Source organism: Catharus ustulatus, chromosome 29 (genome assembly GCF_009819885.2).
Source record: "Catharus ustulatus isolate bCatUst1 chromosome 29, bCatUst1.pri.v2, whole genome shotgun sequence".
Classification (NCBI taxonomy): Eukaryota; Metazoa; Chordata; class Aves; order Passeriformes; family Turdidae; genus Catharus; species Catharus ustulatus.
Window position 1 is genome coordinate 1,859,048 of NC_046249.1, and position 18,234 is coordinate 1,877,281.

At 53.1% G+C, this 18,234-nt stretch overlaps 1 protein-coding gene across 1 annotated transcript; it reads left to right on the forward strand.

Annotated features, from left to right (window-relative positions):
• The first annotated feature begins 30 nt into the window (after nucleotides 1-30).
• On the forward strand, nucleotides 31-17,823 carry DDX49 (DEAD-box helicase 49). The gene is made up of 13 exons (XM_033082142.1): nucleotides 31-145; nucleotides 1,730-1,853; nucleotides 2,718-2,803; nucleotides 4,078-4,199; nucleotides 5,843-6,030; nucleotides 7,451-7,591; nucleotides 10,320-10,395; nucleotides 11,154-11,230; nucleotides 13,111-13,208; nucleotides 14,337-14,411; nucleotides 15,760-15,848; nucleotides 16,104-16,175; nucleotides 17,431-17,823. The coding sequence occupies exons 1-13, from the start codon at nucleotides 31-33 to the stop codon at nucleotides 17,614-17,616; spliced, it is 1,449 nt and encodes a 482-aa protein (XP_032938033.1). The 3' UTR covers nucleotides 17,617-17,823.
• Nucleotides 17,824-18,234: the final 411 nt, after the last annotated feature.

Below are 18,234 nucleotides of genomic sequence, written 5' to 3' on the forward strand. Positions count from 1 at the left end.
GGCGCGCGGTGCGCACGCGGAGCGGCGGGCATGGCGGAGTTCCGGGCGCTCGGGCTGGCGCCGTGGCTGGCGGAGCAGGCGCGGCAGGTGGGGCTGGTGCGGCCCACGCCCGTGCAGGCGGCCTGCATCCCGGCCATACTGCAGGGTGAGCATCGCGGGGCACTGCCGCACCCGGGAGGGGCTGCGTATGCGCCCGGTTCCGTTCCCGGAACGGCCCCTTACATCCCCGGTTCCATCCCCAGTGCCAATCCCTTTCCCTCTGCCCCAGGCCGGAACTGCCTGGGCTGTACCATTCCCATTCCCCATTCCCAATCCCTTTCCCTCTCCCCAGGCCGGGACTGCCTGGGCTGTGCCATTCTCCATTTCCCAATCCCATTCCCCATTCGCAATCCGATTCCCCATCTCTATTTCCTATTCCCTTTCCTTCCCCCAGGCTGGGACTGCCTGGGCTGTGCCATCCCCATTTCCCAATCCCCATTCCCAGTCCCATTCTCCATATCCCAATCTCCATTCCCCAGTCCCCATTCCCAATCCCATTCCCAATCCCATTTCCCATTCCCTCCCCCCAGACCGGGACTGCCTGGGCTGTGCCATTCCCAATCCTCATTCCCAGTCCCCATTCCCAATCCCATTCCCATTTCCTATTCCCAATCCCATTTCTCATTTCCCAATCCCTCTCCCCAGGCCGGGACTGCCTGGGCTGTGCCATCCCCATTCCCAATCCCATTCTCATTTCCCAGTCCCATTTCTCATTCTCCATTCCCAATCCCTCCCCAGGCTGGGACTGCCTGGGCTGTGCCATTTCCATTCCCAATCCCATTTCTCATTTCCCAATCCCCATTCCCAATCCCATTCTCCATATCCCAATCCCCATTCCCCATCCCTATTTCCATTCCCAATCCCATTCCCCATTCCCATTTCCTATTCCCATTCCCTCTCCCCAGGCCGGGACTGCCTGGGCTGTGCCATCCCCATTCCCAATCCCATTCCCATTCTCCATTCCCCATTCCCAATCCCATTCCCATTTCCTATTCCCAATCCCGTTTCTCATTTCCCAATCCCCCTCTCTCTCTCCCCAGGCCGGGACTACCTGGGCTGTGCCATTCCCAATCCCCATTTCCCAATCCCATTCCCATTTCCCATTCTCAATCCCATTCTCCATTCCCAAGCCCCATTCCCAATCCCATTCCCATCCCCATTCCCAATCCCATTCCCATTTCCTATTCCCAATCCTATTCTCATTTCCCAATCCCATTTCCCTCTCCCCAGGCCGGGACTGCCTGGGCTGTGCCGTCCCCAGTCCCATTTCCCATTCCCAATCCCATTCTCCATTCTCCATTTCCCAATCCCCAATCCCAGTCTCTCTCCCCAGGCCGGGACTGCCTGGGCTGTGCCATCCCCATTCCCAATCCACATTCCCAATCCCATTTCCCATTCCCAATCCCATTCTCCATTTCCCATTCCCAATCCCATTTCCCAATCCCCCCCACTCTCTCTCCCCAGGCCAGGACTGCCTGGGCTGTGCCATTCCCAGTCCCCATTTCCCAATCCCATTTCCCATTTCCCAATCCCATTTCCCATTCCCATTTCCCATTCCCATTTCCCAATCCCATTTCCCATTCCCAATCCCAATCCCCATTTCCCAATCCCATTTCCCAATCCCATTTCCCATTCCCAGTCCCCATTCCCAATCCATTTCCCAATCCCAATCCCATTTCCCTCTCCCCAGGCCAGGACTGCCTGGGCTGTGCCCACACCGGCTCCGGTAAGACCGCGGCGTTCGTGCTGCCGGTGCTGCAGGTGCTCTCCGAGGATCCCTTCGGCATCTTCTGCCTCGTGCTCACCCCCACCAGGTACCAGGGCTGGGCTAAAGGACAAAATTTATTGATTGTGAGGCCTGGGATTGGTGCAGCTTGGGCAGAGCCAGAGCCCGAGGGGCTGCAGATATTTATTGGAAAGTTTGCAGTTGTTTATTGAAAAGTTTATGGTTTATTTGTTGAAAAATTTTCGTTTTATTTATTGAAAAGTTTATGGTTTATTTATTGAAAAATTTGCAGTTGTTTATTGAAAAGTTTGCATTTTATTTGTTGAAGATCTTGCAGTTAGTTATTGAAAAGTTTGCATTTTATTTATTGAAGTGTTTATGGTTTGTTTATTGAAAAGTTTGTGGTTTATTTATTGAAAAGTTTGCAGTTGTTTATTGAAAAACTTGCAGTTATTTATTGGAAAGTTTGCAGTTATTTATTGGAAAGTTTGCAGTTATTTATTGGAAATTCTGCAGTTATTTATTGAAGATTTTGCAGTTGTTTATTGAAAAGTTTGCAGTTGTTTATTGAAAAGTTTGCAGGTGTTTATTGAAAAGTTTGCAGTTGTTTATTGAAAAGTTTACAGTTGTTCATTGAAAATTTTGCATTTTATTTATTGAAGATTTTGTAGTTATTTATTGAAAAGTTTACAGTTATTTATTGAAAATGTTGCAGCTGTTTATTGAAAAGTTTACAGCTATTTACTGAAAAGTTTACAGTTATTTATTGAAAATTTTGCATTTTATTTATTGAAAAGTTTGCAGTTGTTTATTGGAAAGTTTGCAGTTGTTTATTTGAGATTTTGCAGTTATTTATTGAAGATTTTACAGTTATTTATTGAAAATTTTGCAGTTATTTATTGAAGATTTTAAAGTTATTTATTGAAAATTTTGCATTTTGTGTGTCCTACAGGGAGCTGGCGTCTCAGATCGCCGAGCAGTTCCGGGTGCTGGGCAAACCCCTGGGGCTGAAGGACTGCGTGGTGGTGGGAGGGCTGGGTGAGTCCTGAAACCCCAAAATCCCAAAATCCCAGCTCAAAATCCCAAAATCCTAGCCTGGGGGTGTGGGAGGGCTGGGTGAGTCCTGAAAACCCCAAAATCCCAAAACCCCAGCCCAAAATCCCAGCCTGGGGTGTGGGAGCTTTGGGTGAGTCCTAAAAAAATCCCAAAATCCCAAAATCCCAGGATGGGGGTGTAGGAGAGCTGGGTGAGTCCTAAAAATCCCAAAATTCTGCCTCTCCCCAGAGCCTCCTGATAATCCCTGAACCTTTCCTTGAAATCCATCCCAAATTTCCTGAACTTTTCCTGATCTCCATTCCAAATTTCCTGAATTTTTCTTTGCTCCCCATCCCAAATCCCTGAGCCTTTCCCTGCTCTCCATCCCTTCCCTGCTCCAGATCCCACATTCCCAGCCCAGTTTGAGACTCTCCAGATCCCACATTCCAGAACATTCCAGGCTGTTCCCTGCAGACATGGTGGCCCAGCCCCATTCCCAGTTCATTCCCAGTCCATTCCCAGTTCATTCCCAGTCCATTCCCAGTTCATCCCAGTTTGTTCCCTGCAGACATGGTGGCCCAGCCCCATTCCCAGTTCATTCCAGAACATTCCAGGTTGTTCCCTGGTGGCCCAGCCCATTCCCAGTTCATTCCCAGTTCATTCCCAGTTCATTCCAGAGCATTCCCAGTTTGTTCCCTGCAGACATGGTGGCCCAGCCCCATTCCCTGGCAGTTCCAGAACATTCCCAGTTTGTTCCCTGCAAACATGGTGGCCCAGGCCCTGGAGCTGGCAGTTCCAGAACATTCCCAGTGTTTTGTTCCCTGCAGACATGGTGGCCCAGTTCATTCCCAACCCCATTCCCATTTCATTCCAGAACATTCCCAGTTTGTTCCCTGCAGACATGGTGGCCCAGGCCCTGGAGCTGGCAGTTCCAGAACATTCCCAGTGTTTTGTTCCCTGCAGACATGGTGGCCCAGTTCATTCCCAACCCCATTCCCATTTCATTCCAGAACATTCCCAGTTTGTTCCCTGCAGACATGGTGGCCCAGGCCCTGGAGCTGACAGTTCCAGAACATTCCCAGTTTGTTCTTTGCAGACACGGTGGCCCAGCCCCATTCCCTGGCAGTTCCAGAACATTCTTGGCTGTTTTTGCAGACATGGTGGCCCAGGCCCTGGAGCTGGCAGTTCCAGAACATTCCAGGCTGTTCCCTGGTGGCCCAGCCCCATTCCCAGCCCCATTCCAGAACATTCCAGAACATTCTTGGCTGTTTTTGCAGACATGGTGGCCCAGGCCCTGGAGCTGGCCCGCAGGCCCCACGTTGTCATCGCCACCCCCGGGCGCCTCGCCGACCACCTGAGGAGCTCCAGCACCTTCAGCCTCAGCAAGATCAAGTTCCTGGTACAGCCTGGGGGCACTCCTGGGAATTTTGGGGGGAATTTCCTCCATCCCTGGGAGCATTCCTGGGAATCTGGGGGGGAATTTGGGGAATTTCCTCCATCCCTGGGAGCATTCCTGGGAATTTTGGGGGGTTTCCTCCATCCCTGGGTGGAATTCTGTAGGATTTCCTCATTCCTTGGATGGATTTTTGGGAATTCTGTGGGATTTCCTCATTCCTTGGGTGGATTCCTGGGAATCCTGCTGAGTTTCCTCCATCCCTGGGAGGATTTCTGGGAATCCTGCTGGGTTTTTTCCATTTCTGGATGGATTCCTGAGAATCCTGCTGCTTTCCCTCCATCCCTGCTGGTTTTGCTCATTCCCTGGATGGGTTTCCTCCATCCCTGATTTGTCTCCTCCATCCCTGGATGCATTCCCAGTGATCCTTCTGCTTTCCCTCCATCCCTGCTGGGTTTCCCTCTATCCCTGGGTACATTCCCAGTTACCCTGCTGGTTTCCCAGTGCCCCAGCTGGGTCCCCTCCATCCCTGGCTGCACCCCCAGTGCCCCAGCTGCTCTCCCAGGTCCTGGCTGAGCTCAGAGCTCTCTCCCAGCTCAGGGCTGAGCTCAGAGCTCTCTCCCAGGTCCTGGCTGAGCTCAGAGCTCTCTCCCAGGTCCTGGCTGAGCTCAGGGGCTCTGTCCCAGCTCAGGGCTGAGCTCAGGGCTTTCTCCCAGGTCCTGGCTGAGCTCAGGGGCTGTGTCCCAGCTCAGGGCTGTGTCCCAGGTCCTGGCTGAGCTCAGGAGCTCTCTCCCAGGTCCTGGCTGAGCTCAGGGCTGTGTCCCAGGTGCTGGCTGAGCTCAGGGCTGTGTCCCAGGTCCTGGCTGAGCTCAGGAGCTCTCTCCCAGGTCCTGGCTGAGCTCAGAGCTCTCTCTCCCAGGTCCTGGCTGAGCTCAGGATCTCTCTCCCAGGTCCTGGCTGAGCTCAGAGCTCTCTCCCAGGTGCTGGCTGAGCTCAGAGCTCTCTCCCAGGTCCTGGCTGAGCTCAGGGCTGTGTCCCAGGTCCTGGCTGAGCTCAGAGCTCTCTCTCCCAGGTCCTGGCTGAGCTCAGAGCTCTCTCTCCCAGGTCCTGGCTGAGCTCAGGGCTGTGTCCCAGGTCCTGGCTGAGCTCAGAGCTCTCTCTCCCAGGTGCTGGCTGAGCTCAGAGCTCTCTCCCAGGTCCTGGCTGAGCTCAGGGCTGTGTCCCAGGTCCTGGCTGAGCTCAGAGCTCTCTCTCCCAGGTCCTGGCTGAGCTCAGAGCTCTCTCTCCCAGGTCCTGGCTGAGCTCAGAGCTCTCTCTCCCAGGTCCTGGCTGAGCTCAGAGCTCTCTCCCAGGTCCTGGCTGAGCTCAGGGCTGTGTCCCAGGTCCTGGCTGAGCTCAGGGCTGTGTCCCAGGTCCTGGCTGAGCTCAGGGCTCTCTCTCCCAGGTCCTGGCTGAGCTCAGGGCTCTGTCCCAGCTCAGGGCTCTCTCTCCCAGGTCCTGGCTGAGCTCAGGGCTGTGTCCCAGGTCCTGGCTGAGCTCAGGAGCTCTGTCCCAGCTCAGGGCTGAGCTCAGGGCTCTCTCTCCCAGGTGCTGGCTGAGCTCAGGGCTCTCTCCCAGGTCCTGGCTGAGCTCAGGGCTCTCTCTCCCAGGTGCTGGACGAGGCTGACCGCCTGCTGGAGCAGGGCTGTGCGGATTTCAGCGCTGACCTGGAGCTGATCCTGGGGGCCGTGCCCGCGCGCCGCCAGACCCTGCTCTTCAGTGCCACCCTCACGGCCACCCTGAGCCAGCTGCAGGCCCTGGCTGCCAACAAACCCTTCTTCTGGGAGGCTGTGTCCCCGTGAGTGCCACAGCTCCCCTCCTGCCTTGGCCTTTTTATTCCTTTTCCGGATTTTTTTTTTTTTCCTGTGCTGGCGGCAGCTCCGGGAGTTTGGGGGTGTTGGGATAAGGGCAGGGAGGGGCTGGAGAATTCCTGGAAGGGGCTGGAGAATTCCTGAGGGATCTAGGAAAGGGCTGGAGAATTTCTGGAAAGGGCTGGAGAATTCCTGAGGGAGTTTGGAAAGAGCTGAGAAAATTCTGAGGGAGCTGGGAAAGGGCTGGAGAATTCCTGAGGGGGCTGGGAAGGGAGCTGGAGAATTTCTGGAAGGGGCTGGGAAAGGACTGAAGAATTCCTGGGGAAGCTGGGAAAGGGCTGGAAAATTCCTGGAAAAGGGATAAAGAATTCCTGAGGGAGTTTGGAAAGAGCTGAGAAAATTCTGAGGGAGCTGGGGAGGGGCTGGAGAATTCCTGGGGGAGGTGGGAAGGGGCTGGGGAATTCCTGAGGGATCTAGGAAAGGGCTGGAGAATGCCCTGGAAAGGGCTGGAGAATTCCTGAGAGAGCTGGAGAATTCTTGGAAAGGGCTGGAGAATTCCTGAGGGAGTTTGGAAAGAGCTGACAAAATTCTGAGGGAGCTGGGTAAGGGCTGGAAAATTCCTGGAAAGGGCTGGAGAATTCCTGAGGGAGCTGGGAAGGGGCTGGAGAATTCCTGGAAGGAGCTGGAGAATTCCTGAGGGAGCTGGGGAGGGGCTCAGCCTGGAGAGAAGCAGCATCACTGGGGACATTCCCAACGCCCACAAGTCCCCAAGGGCAGGGGACAGCCAGGAGGGCCCCAGGGGACACCAGGACAGGAGGGAACAGCCCCAGAGTGTCCAGGTGGGACAAGAGCAGGAATTTCCTCATGGGAAAAGGTGGCCAGGAAGGAAGGAGGTGTCCAGGGACGTGGTGTGGGATGGGCTCCATGAGCCTGGAGGGCTTTTCCAGCCTCCCTGACCCTGGGATTTCCCATTTCCCCCTTCTCTAACCCTGGGATTTCCCATTTCCATAACCCTGGGATTTCTCATTTCCCCTTTCCCTAATCTTGGAATTTCCCCCTTTTCCTGACCCTGGGATTTCCCCTTCCCTGACCCTGGGATTTCCATTTTCCCATTTCCCCTTCCCTAACCCTGGCATTTCCCATTTGCCATTTCCCTTTCCCTGTGATTTCCCATTTTCCCTTTCCCTGACCCTGGAATTTCCCCTTCCCTTTCCCTAAGATTTCCCCTATCCCTAACCCTGGGATTTCCCATTTCCCCTTCCTAACCCTGGGATTTCCCTTTCCCTAACCCTGTGATTTCCCCTTTCCCTAACCCTGGAATTTCCCATTTTCCCCTTCCCCTGCAGGGTGAGGACAGTGGAGATTTCCCCTTCCCTTTCCCATTTCCCATTTCCCCTTCCCCTGCAGGGTGAGGACAGTGGAGGGGCTGGAGCAGAGGTACCTGCTGGTGCCTGAGGCTCTCAAGGACGCTTACCTGGTGCACCTGGTGCAGAGCTTCCAGGAGCAGCACGAGGACTGGGCCATCATCATCTTCACCAAAACCTGCAAGTGAGCCTGCAATTGTCCCTGGCACAGCTTTTCCCACCCTGGAATTGTCCCTGGGACAGCTTTTCCCACCCTGGAATTGTCCTAGACTGTGCTGGATCATCCTGGGACAGTTTTCCTGCCCTGGAATTGTCCCTGTCCCAGTTTTCCCACCCCTGGAATTGTCCCTGGCCATGTTGGATCACCCTGGGACAGGAGGATTCCAGTTTTCCCATCCTTGGAATTGTCCCTGGCACAGTTTTCCCACTCCTGGAATTGTCCCAAACTGTGCTGGATCATCCTGGGACAGTTCTCCCACCCTGGAATTGTCCCTGGGACAGTTTTCCCAACCTGGAATTGTCCCTGGCACAGCTTTTCCCACCCTGGAATTGTCCCTGTCCCAGTTTTCCCACCCTGGAATTGTCCCTGTCCCAGTTTTCCCACCCCTGGATTTGTCCCAGACTCTGCTGGATCATCCTGGGACAGTGGCACAGTCCCTGCCTGTGAAAATTCCAGTTTTTCCCACCCCTGGAATTGTCCCTGGGACAGTTTTCCTACACCTGGAATTGTCCCTGTCCCAGTTTTCCCACCCTGGAATTGTCCCTGTCTCAGTTTTCCTACCCCTGGAATTGTCCCTGTCCCAGTTTTCCCACCCTGGAATTGTCCCTGGGACAGTTTTCCCACCCTGGAATTGTCCCTGGGACAGTTTTCCCACTCCTGGAATTGTCCCTGTCTCAGTTTTCCCACCCTGGAATTGTCCCAGACTGTGCTGGATCATCCTGGGACAGTGACACAGTCCCTGCCTGTGAAAATTCCAATTTTCCCACCCTGGATTTGTCCCTGTCCCAATTTTCCCACCCTGGAATTGTCCCTGGGACAGTTTTCCCACCCTGGAATTGTCCCTATTCCAGTTTTCCCACTCCTGGAATTGTCCCTGTCCCAGTTTTCCCATCCTTGGAATTGTCCCAGACTGTGCTGGATCATTCTGGGACAGTGGCACAGTCCCTGCCTGTGAAAATTCCAATTTTTCCCACCCCTGGAATTGTCCCTGTCCCAGTTTCCCCACCCTGGAATTGTCCCTGTCCCAGTTTTCCCACCCTGGAATTGTCCCTGTCCCAGTTTTCCCACCCTGGAATTGTCCCTGGGACAGTTTTCCCACCCCTGGAATGGTCCCAGACTGTGCTGGATCATTCTGGGACAGTGACACAGTCCCTGCCTGTGAAAATTCAAATTTTTCCCACCCCTGGAATTGTCCCTGTCCCAGCTTTCCCACCCCTGGAATTGTCCCTGTCCCAGTTTTCCCACCCCTGGAATTGTCCCAGACCATTTTGGATCATCCTGGGACAGTGACACAGTCCCTGCCTGTGAAAATTCCAGTTTTTTCACCCCCTGGAATTGTCCCTGTCCCAGTTTTCCCACCCCTGGAATTGTCCCTGGGACAGCTTTCCCACCTTGGAATTGTCCCTGGCACAGTTTTCCCACCCTGGAATTGTCCTAGACTGTGCTGGATCATCCTGGGACAGTTTTCCCACCCTGGAATTGTCCCTGGGATAGTTTTCCCACCCCTGGAATTGTCCCTGTCCCAGTTTTCCCACCCTGGAATTGTCCCTGTCCCAGTTTTCCCACCCTGGAATTGTCCCTGTCCCAGTTTTCCCACCCTGGAATTGTCCCTGGGACAGTTTTCCCACCCTGGAATTGTCCCTGGGACAGTTTTCCCACCCTGGAATTGTCCCTGGGACAGTTTTCCCACTCTGGAATTGTCCCAGACTGTGCTGGATCATCCTGGGACAGTGACAGAATCCCTGCCTGTCCCATTTTTCTCACCCTTGGAATTGTCCCTGCCCATGTTGGATCATCCTGTCCCAGTTTTCCCACTCTTGGAATTGTCCCAGACTGTGCTGGATCATCCTGGGACAGTTTTCCCACCCTGGAATTGTCCCTGGCACAGTTTTCCCACCCTGGAATTGTCCCTGTCCCAGTTTTCCCACCCTGGAATTGTCCCTGTCCCAGTTTTCCCACTCCTGGAATTGTCCCTGTCTCAGTTTTCCCACCCTGGAATTGTCCCAGACTGTGCTGGATCATCCTGGGACAGTGACACAGTCCCTGCCTGTGAAAATTCCAATTTTCCCACCCTGGATTTGTCCCTGTCCCAATTTTCCCACCCTGGAATTGTCCCTGGGACAGTTTTCCCACCCTGGAATTGTCCCTGTCCCAGTTTTCCCACCCTGGAATTGTCCCTATTCCAGTTTTCCCACTCCTGGAATTGTCCCTGTCCCAGTTTTCCCATCCTTGGAATTGTCCCAGACTGTGCTGGATCATTCTGGGACAGTGGCACAGTCCCTGCCTCTGAAAATTCCAGTTTTCCCACCCCTGGAATTGTCCCTGGGACAGCTTTTCCCACCCTGGAATTGTCCCTGGGACAGCTTTTCCCATCCTGGAATTGTCCCTGGCCATGTTGGATCACCCTGGGACAGGGGAATTCCAATTTTCCCATCCTTGGAATTGTCCCAGACTGTGCTGGATCATCCTGGGACAGTTCTCCCACCCTGGAAATGTCCCTGTCTCAGTTTTCCTACCCCTGGAATTGTCCCTGTCTCAGTTTTCCACCCCTGGAATTGTCCCTGTCCCATTTTTCCCACCCCTGGAATTCTCCCAGCCCCTTTGGGATCTCCCTGTCCCATCCCTGCCTGTCCCAGCTCTCTCCTGCTCCATCCTGAGGATTTTCCTGGTTTTTTTTTCCCCTCCCTTGCAGGGACTGCCAGGTGCTGAACATGATGCTGAGGAAATTCAAATTCCCTTCCGTGGCTCTGCACTCCATGATGAAACAGGTGAGGGCTCCAGGGCTGCTCCAGGGGCTTCCACACCTGGAATTTCTCCTGGAATTTTCTCCAGGGGCTTCCCACACCTGGAATTTCTCCTGGAATTTTCTCCAGGGGCTTCCCACACCTGGAATTTGTCCTGGAATTTTCTCCAGGGGCTTCCCACACCTGGAATTTGTCCTGGAATTTTCTCCAGGGGCTTCCCACACCTGGAATTTCTCCTGGAATTTTCTCCAGGTGCTTCCCACACCTGGAATTTCTCCTGGAATTTCTCCAGGTGCATCCCTCACCTGGAATTTGTCCTGGAATTTCTCCAGGGGCTTCCCTCACCTGGAATTTGTCCAGGGGTTGCTCCACGTGCATCCCACACCTGGAATTTCTCCAGGTGCATCCCTCACCTGGAATTTCTCCTGGAATTTTCTCCAGGTGCATCCCACACCTGGAATTTTCTCCAGGGATTGCTTCAGGTGCTTCCCTCACCTGGAATTTTCTCCTGGAATTTCTCCAGGTGCTTCCCTCACCTGGAATTTCTCCAGGGGTGAAATGCATTCCACACCTGGAATTTTCTCCAGGTGCATCCCACACCTGGAATTTTCTCCAGGGGTTGCTCCAGGTGCTTCCCACACCTGGAATTTTCTCCAGGTGCATCCCTCACCTGGAATTGTCTCCAAGTTCTTCCCACATCTGGAATTTTCTCCAGGTGTTTCCCACATCTGGAATTTCTCCAGGTGCTTCCCTCACCCCTCACTGGAATTTTCTCCTCCCAGAAACAGAGATTTGCAGCTCTGGCCAAGTTCAAGTCCAGCATCTTCAGGATCCTCATCGCCACTGACGTGGCTGCCAGGTAAAACCAGAGCTCACAGCTGGGCCTGCTGGGCAGAGCTCAGTTAGGCTGAGCTTAGCAGGAGAGGAAGGGTTTGGGAATTGCTGAACTCCTTCAGGAATGGGTTTGGGAATTGCTGAACTCTGAAAATGAGTTGGGAATTGTTGAACCTGAGAGAAAGGAGTTTGGGAATTGTTGAAGTCCTTGAGGAATGAGTCAGGGAATTGTTGAATTCCTTCAGGAATGGGTTTGGGAATTGCTGAACTCGGAGAGAAAGGAGTTTGGGAATTGCTGAACTTTGTGAGGAATGAGTTTGGGAATTGCTGAACTCTGAGAACAAAGTCAGGGAATTCTTGAACTCTGAGAATGGGTTTGGGAATTGCTGAACTCAGAGAGGAAGGAGTTTGGGAATTTTTGAACTCTGAATGAGTTTGGGAATTGTTGAACTCCTTCAGGAACGGGTTTGGGAATTGCTGAACCTGAGAAGGAAAGGAATTTGGGAATTGTTGAACTCTGAAAATGAGTTGGGAATTGTTGAACCTGAGAGAAAGGAGTTTGGGAATTGTTAAACTCCTTCAGGATGGAGTTTGGGAATTGTTGAACTCTGAGAACAAAGTCAGGGAATTGTTGAACCTGAGAATGAGTTTGGGAATTGTTGAACTCAGAGAGAAAGGATTTTGGGAATTTTTGAACTCTGAATGAATTTGGGAATTGTTGAACTGTGTGAGGAATGGGTTTGGAAATTGCTGAACTCTGGGAGTGAGTTTGGGAATTGCTGAACTCAGAGAGAAAGGAGTTTGGGAATTGCTGAAGTCCTTGAGGAATGAGTCAGGGAATTACTGAATTCCTTCAGGAATGAGTTTGGGAATTGCTGAACCTGAGAGAGTTGGAATTGTTGAACTCTGAGAATGAGTTTGGGAATTGCTGAACTTTGTGGAGAATGGGTTTGGGAATTGTTGAATTCCTTCAGGAATGGGTTTGGGAATTGCTGAACTCGGAGAGAAAGGAGTTTGGGAATTTTTGAACTCTGAAGGAGTTTGGGAATTGCTGAACTTTGTGAGGAATGGAATTTGGGAATTGCTGAACTCCTTCAGGAATGGGTTTGGGAATTGCTGAACTCAGAGAAAATGGAGTTTGGGAATTGTTGAACTCTGGGAAAAAAGATTTTGGGAATTGTTGAACTCTGAGAATGGGTTTGGGAATTGCTGAAGTCTTTGAGGAATGAGTGAGGGAATTGCTGAACTCTGTGAGGAAAGGGTTTGGGAATTTTTGAACTCTGAATGGGTTTGGGAATTGTTGAACCTGACAAGGAAAAGAGTTTGGAATTATTGAACTGTGAGGGAGAATTTTGGGAATTGCTGAACTCTGATAATGAGTTTGGCAACTGTTGAATTCTGTCAATGAGTTTGGGAATTATTGAAGTCCTTGAGGAATGAGTTTGGGAATTGAACTCTGAGAACAGAGTCAGGGAATTGTTGGACTCTGAGGAAGGATTTTGGGAATTGCTGGACTCCTTCAGGAACAGGTTTGGGAATTGCTGAACTCTGTGAATGAGTTTGGGAATTGAACTCTGAGAACTGAGTCAGGGAATTGCTGAACTCAGAGAAAGGATTTTGGGAATTGTTGGACTCTGAGGAAGGATTTTGGGAATTGTTGGACTCTGAGGAAGGGATTTGTGCTCCAACCCCCAATAAAGTTTTGTCCCTCTGGAGGAAGCAGGGCTGAGCTGGGATCCCTGTCCTGTGGAATTGTCCCAGCACTGAACAGAGCTCAGCTCCCACCCAGGCTGTTCTGTAATTTCAGAATTTTATATTTAACAGAACATTTTAATATTCTATATTATTTAAACTTTTTTTTTCCCCACAACTGAGTGATTTTTTTTTTTCTCCCCTGCACTGCAGAGGTTTGGACATCCCAGCAGTGCAGGTTGTCATCAACCACAACACCCCAGGGCTGCCCAAAATCTACATCCACCGCGTGGGGCGGACGGCGCGGGCTGGTGAGAGGGGACAGGGACACCGGGGGGGGGACAGGGACACTGAGGGGACAGGGACACCATGGGGACAGGGACACCAGGGGGGGACACCAGGGAGAGGGGACGGGGACACTGTGGGGACAGGGCCACCATGGGGACGGACAGCAGGGAGGGGACAGGGACACTGGGAGGGGACAGGGACACTGGGAGGGGACAGGGACAGCAGGGAGGGGACAGGGACACCAGGGAGGGGACAGGGACACAGGGAGGGGACAGCAGGGAGAGGGGACAGGGACACTGTGGGGAGGGGACAGGGACACTGTGGGGGGACAGGGACGCCATGGGGACAGGGACACTGGGAGGGGACAGGGACACTGTGGGGACAGGGACAGCAGGGGGGACAGGGACAGCAGGGAGGGGACAGGGACACTGTGGGGGGACAGGGACACTGGGAGGGGACACCAGGGAGAGGGGACAGGGACACTGGGAGGGGACAGGGACACCAGGGGACAGGGACACTGGGAGGGGACACCAGGGAGAGGGGACAGGGACACTGGGAGGGGACAGGGACACCAGGGGACAGGGACACCGTGGGGACAGGGACACTGTGGGGGGACAGGGACACAGAGAGAGGGGACAGGGACACCGTGGGGATAGGGACACTGTGGGGGGACAGGGACACTGTGGGGGGACAGGGACACTGGGAGAGGGGACAGGGACAGCAGGGGACAGGGACAGCAGGGGGGACAGGGACATTGTGGGGACAGGGACACTGGGAGGGGACAGGGACACTGGGAGGGGACAGGGACACCATGGGGACAGGGACACTGTGGGGACAGCAGGGAGGGGACAGGGACACTGTTGGGGGGTGACAGCCAGCAGGGAGGGGACAGGGACTTCAGAGAGGGGACAGGGACACTGTGGGGACAGGGACACCATGGGGACAGGACCACCGTGGGGGGGTGACAGCCAGCAGGAAGGGGACAGCACCAGCAGGGAGGGGTGACAGCCACCATGGTGGGTGACAAGGACACCATGGAGGTGACAGTGACACCATGGGGTGACAGCCAGCAGGCAGGGGTGGCAATGTGCTGTGGGTGTTTGGGGCTGTCCCTGTGTCCCCCCTGTCCCCAATCCCTGTCCCTGTCCCAGGCAGGAGTGGCAGGGCCATCACCCTGGTGACACAGTATGACATCCACCTGGTGCACGCCATCGAGGAGCACATCAGTGAGTGTCTGCTGGGCCAGCAGTTTTTTCCATTTTCCCCTTTTTTTCCCCATTTTTTTCCCCTTTTTTTCCCCTTTTTTTCCCCTTTTTTTTCCCCTTTTTTTCCCCTTTTTTTCCCCTTTTTTTCCCCTTTTTTTCCCCTTTTTTTCCCCTTTTTTTCCCCTTTTTTTCCCCTTTTTTTTTCCCTTTTTTTCCCCTTTTTTCCCCTTTTTTCCCCTTTTTTTCCCCCTTTTTTCCCCTTTTCCCCTTCCCATTCCATTCCCCATTTTCTTTTCCCCCTCCCTTCTCCCCTGATTTTTGGATTTTCCCTTTCCATTTCTCTCCCTGATTTTGGATTTTTCTCTCCCCAATATTTGAACTTCCCCCCCTGTTATTTCCATTTCACCCCGTGAATTTTTTATTTCTCCCCTGGATTTTGGATTTTCCCTCCCCATTTCCCCCTGATTTTTGGACATTTCTCCCCCTGAATTTTTTATTTCTCCCCTGAATTTTTTATTTCTCCCCCTGTTATTTGAATTTCTCCCCCTGATTTTTGCATTTCACCCCTGTTATTTCCATTTCACCCCCTGAATTTTACATTTCCCTCCCCTGATATTTGAATTTCTCCCCCTGAATTTTCCATTTCTCCCCCTGATATTTCCATTTCTCCCCCTGAATTTTCCATTTCTCCCCTGATATTTCCATTTCTCCCCCTGAATTTTCCATTTCTCCCCTGATTTTTCCATTTCTCCCCCTGAATTTTGCATTTCTCCCCCTGATTTTCCCATTTCTCCCTCCCCTGATATTTCCATTTCTCCCCTGATATTTGCATTTCTTCCCTGAATTTTGCATTTCTCCCCCTGATATTTCCATTTCTTTCCCTGTTATTTCCATTTCTCCCCCTGAATTTTCCATTTCTCCCCCTGAATTTCCATTTCTCCCCCTGAATTTCCATTTCTCCCCCTGAATTTTCCATTTCTCCCCTGATATTTCCATTTCTCCCCTGATATTTCCATTTCTTCCCTGAATTTTCCATTTCTCCCCCTGAATTTTCCATTTCTCTCCCTGAATTTTCCATTTCTCTCCCCTGTTATTTCCATTTCCCCCCCTGAATTTTTTATTTCTCCCCCTGAATTTTGCATTTCTCCCCTGTTATTTCCATTTCTCCCCTGTTATTTCCATTTCTCCCCTGTTATTTCCATTTCTCCCCCTGAATTTTCCATTTCTCCCCCTGAATTTTCCATTTCTCCCCCTGTTATTTCCATTTCTCCCCCTGAATTTTTTATTTCTCCCCTGAATTTTTCCATTTCTCCCCTGAATTTTCCATTTCACCCCCTGAATTTTCCATTTCTCCCCTGCTTTTGCTCAGAGCTGAAGCTGCAGGAGTTCTCTGTGGAGGAGCAGCAGGTGCTGAACATCCTGACCCAAGTGAACGTCACCAGGAGGGAGTGTGAGATCGTCAGTGCCCTTTTCTTACCTCATCATTTTGGATTTTTTTCTGTTTTCTCCTCGTTTTTGGGTTTTTTTGTGGTTTTTTCCCTGTTTTTGGGGTTTTTTTTCCTGTTTTTTTCCTCGTTTTTGGGGTTTTTTTTGTATTTTTTCCCCATTTTTCGTGGGTTTTTTTCTGTTTTTTCTCGGTTTTGGGGTTTTTTTCTGTTTTTTTTTTTCTCTTTTTTGGGGTTTTCTGAGTCCTGCTCTGTTTTCCCCTGGCAGGAGCTGGAGGGGATGGACTTTGATGAGAAGAAGGAAATCAATAAAAGGAAACAAATGATCCTGGAGGGGAAGGTGAGAGAGAGAGAGAGAGAGAGAGAGGGAGAGAGAGAGAGAGCAGCTGGGGGAGCTGCTGGGGAAAGGGAAATTGGGATGGGAATGGAATGGGGAGTGGGGAACTGGGAATGGGAATGGGGAATGGAAAAGGGGAAAAGGAAAGGTGTGTCCCCAGTGCCTTGTCCCGAGTGCCTTGTCCCTGTCCCCATGCCCTGGGTGTGTCCCCTGTCCCTAGCAGTCCCTGTCCCCATACCCTGTCCCCTGTCCTTGTCCCTATGCCCTGTCCCCAGTGTCCTGTCCCCAATATCCTGGGTGTGTCCCCAATGCCCTGTCCCTGTCCCCTCTCCCCATGCCCTTTCCCTGTCCCTAGTGCCCTGTCCCTGTCCCCAGTGGTCCCTGTCTCCTGTCTCCTGTCCCCAGCAGTCCCTGTCCCCTGTCCCTGTCCCCATTCCCCCTCCCTGTCCCCAGTGCCCTGTCCCCAGCAGTCCCTGTCCCTGTCCCCAGCAGTCCCTGTCCCTGTCCCCAGTGCCATGTCCCTGTCCCCAGCAGTCCCTGTCCCCATGGTCTGGGTGTGTCCCCATGCCCTGTCCCCATGTCCTGTCCCTGTCCCCATGCCCTGGGTGTGTCCTCATGCCCTGTCCCCATGCCCTGTCCCTTGTCCCTGTCCCTGTTCCCCCTCCCTGTCCCCAGCAGTCCCTGTCCCCGTGCTCTGGGTGTGTCCCTGTCCCCTGTCTCTATGCCCTGTCCCCGTCCCCATCCCCTGTCCCCAGTGTCCTGTTCCCGTCCCTTGTCCGCAGCAGTCCATGTCCCTGTCCCTGTCCCCGTGTCCCTGTCCCCATGCCCTGTCCCCAGCAGTGCTGTCCCCATTCCCTGTCCCCATGCCCTGCCCCTGTCCCCATACTCTGGGTGTGTCCCCATGTCCCTGTCCCCTCTCCTCATGCCCTGTCCCCATGCCCTGAGTGTGTCCCCATGCCCTGTCCCCGTCCCTGTCCCCATGTCCCTGTCCCCCCAGGACCCCGAGCTGGAGGCCCAGAGACGCTGTCCCTGTCCCCATGTCCCTGTCCCCTGTCCCCATGCCCTGTCCCCATGCCCTGTCCCCATGTTCTGGGTGTGTCCCTGTCCCCATGTCCCTGTCCCTGTCCCCATTCCCTGTCCCTGTCCCCTGTCCCCATGTCCCCGTCCCTGTCCCCCCAGGACCCCGAGCTGGAGGCCCAGAGGCGCTGTCCCTGTCCCCATGCCCTGTCCCCATGTCCCCATGTCCCTGTCCCCCCAGGACCCCGAGCTGGAGGCCCACAGGAAGGCCGAGCTGGCCAAGATCCGCAGCAGGAACCGGCAGTGCCGGCAGCGGCTGCAGCAGCAGCTGCACAGGAGGAAGGAGCTGCAGCTCAGCAGGAAACTGCACAGGAGCCTGGAGAGGAGGAGGAGGAAGAGGGAGGAGAAGGGGGAGGAAGAGCAGTGACACCCCTGGAGGAAGAGCAGTGACACCCCTGGAGGAAGAGCAGTGACACCCCTGGAATGGCTGCTGGGGAAAATTGGGGTTGGACATTTGGGGTAACGGGAGCTGAGATCAGGAATGGATCCAAAATCCTGGGGGGGAGCTCAGAGCTCAAACTGAGCCAGGTCTGGAACATTCCAGGGATGGAGCAGCCACAGGAAATCTGGGAATTCAGCCCAGCCAGGAATCCCTGCCCAAAATTCCTTTTCCCAGTTAAATCCATTCCCTGTGTCCTGCAATCCCAAATCCTTTTAGGGATTGGAAGCTGCTCCAAAGTTTTTGTGGAATTTCTCTTTTCCCACTTTCCTGGGACATTCCAGAGATCCAGGGGCAGCCACAGCAAATCTGGGAATTCAGCCCAGCCAGGAATTCCTTCCCAAATTCCCCTTTTCCAGTTTAATCCATTTCCCATATCCTGGAATTCCCATCCTTTATCCCAAATCCTTTATCCCAAAGTGCCTTTTAGGGATTGGAAGCAGCTCCAGGATTTTTCTGGATCCTTCTCCAGCCTGGCCTTGAATCCTCCCAGGCAGGAATTCCTTCCCAAAATCCCCTTTTCCAAAAGTTTAAATCTATTCCCCA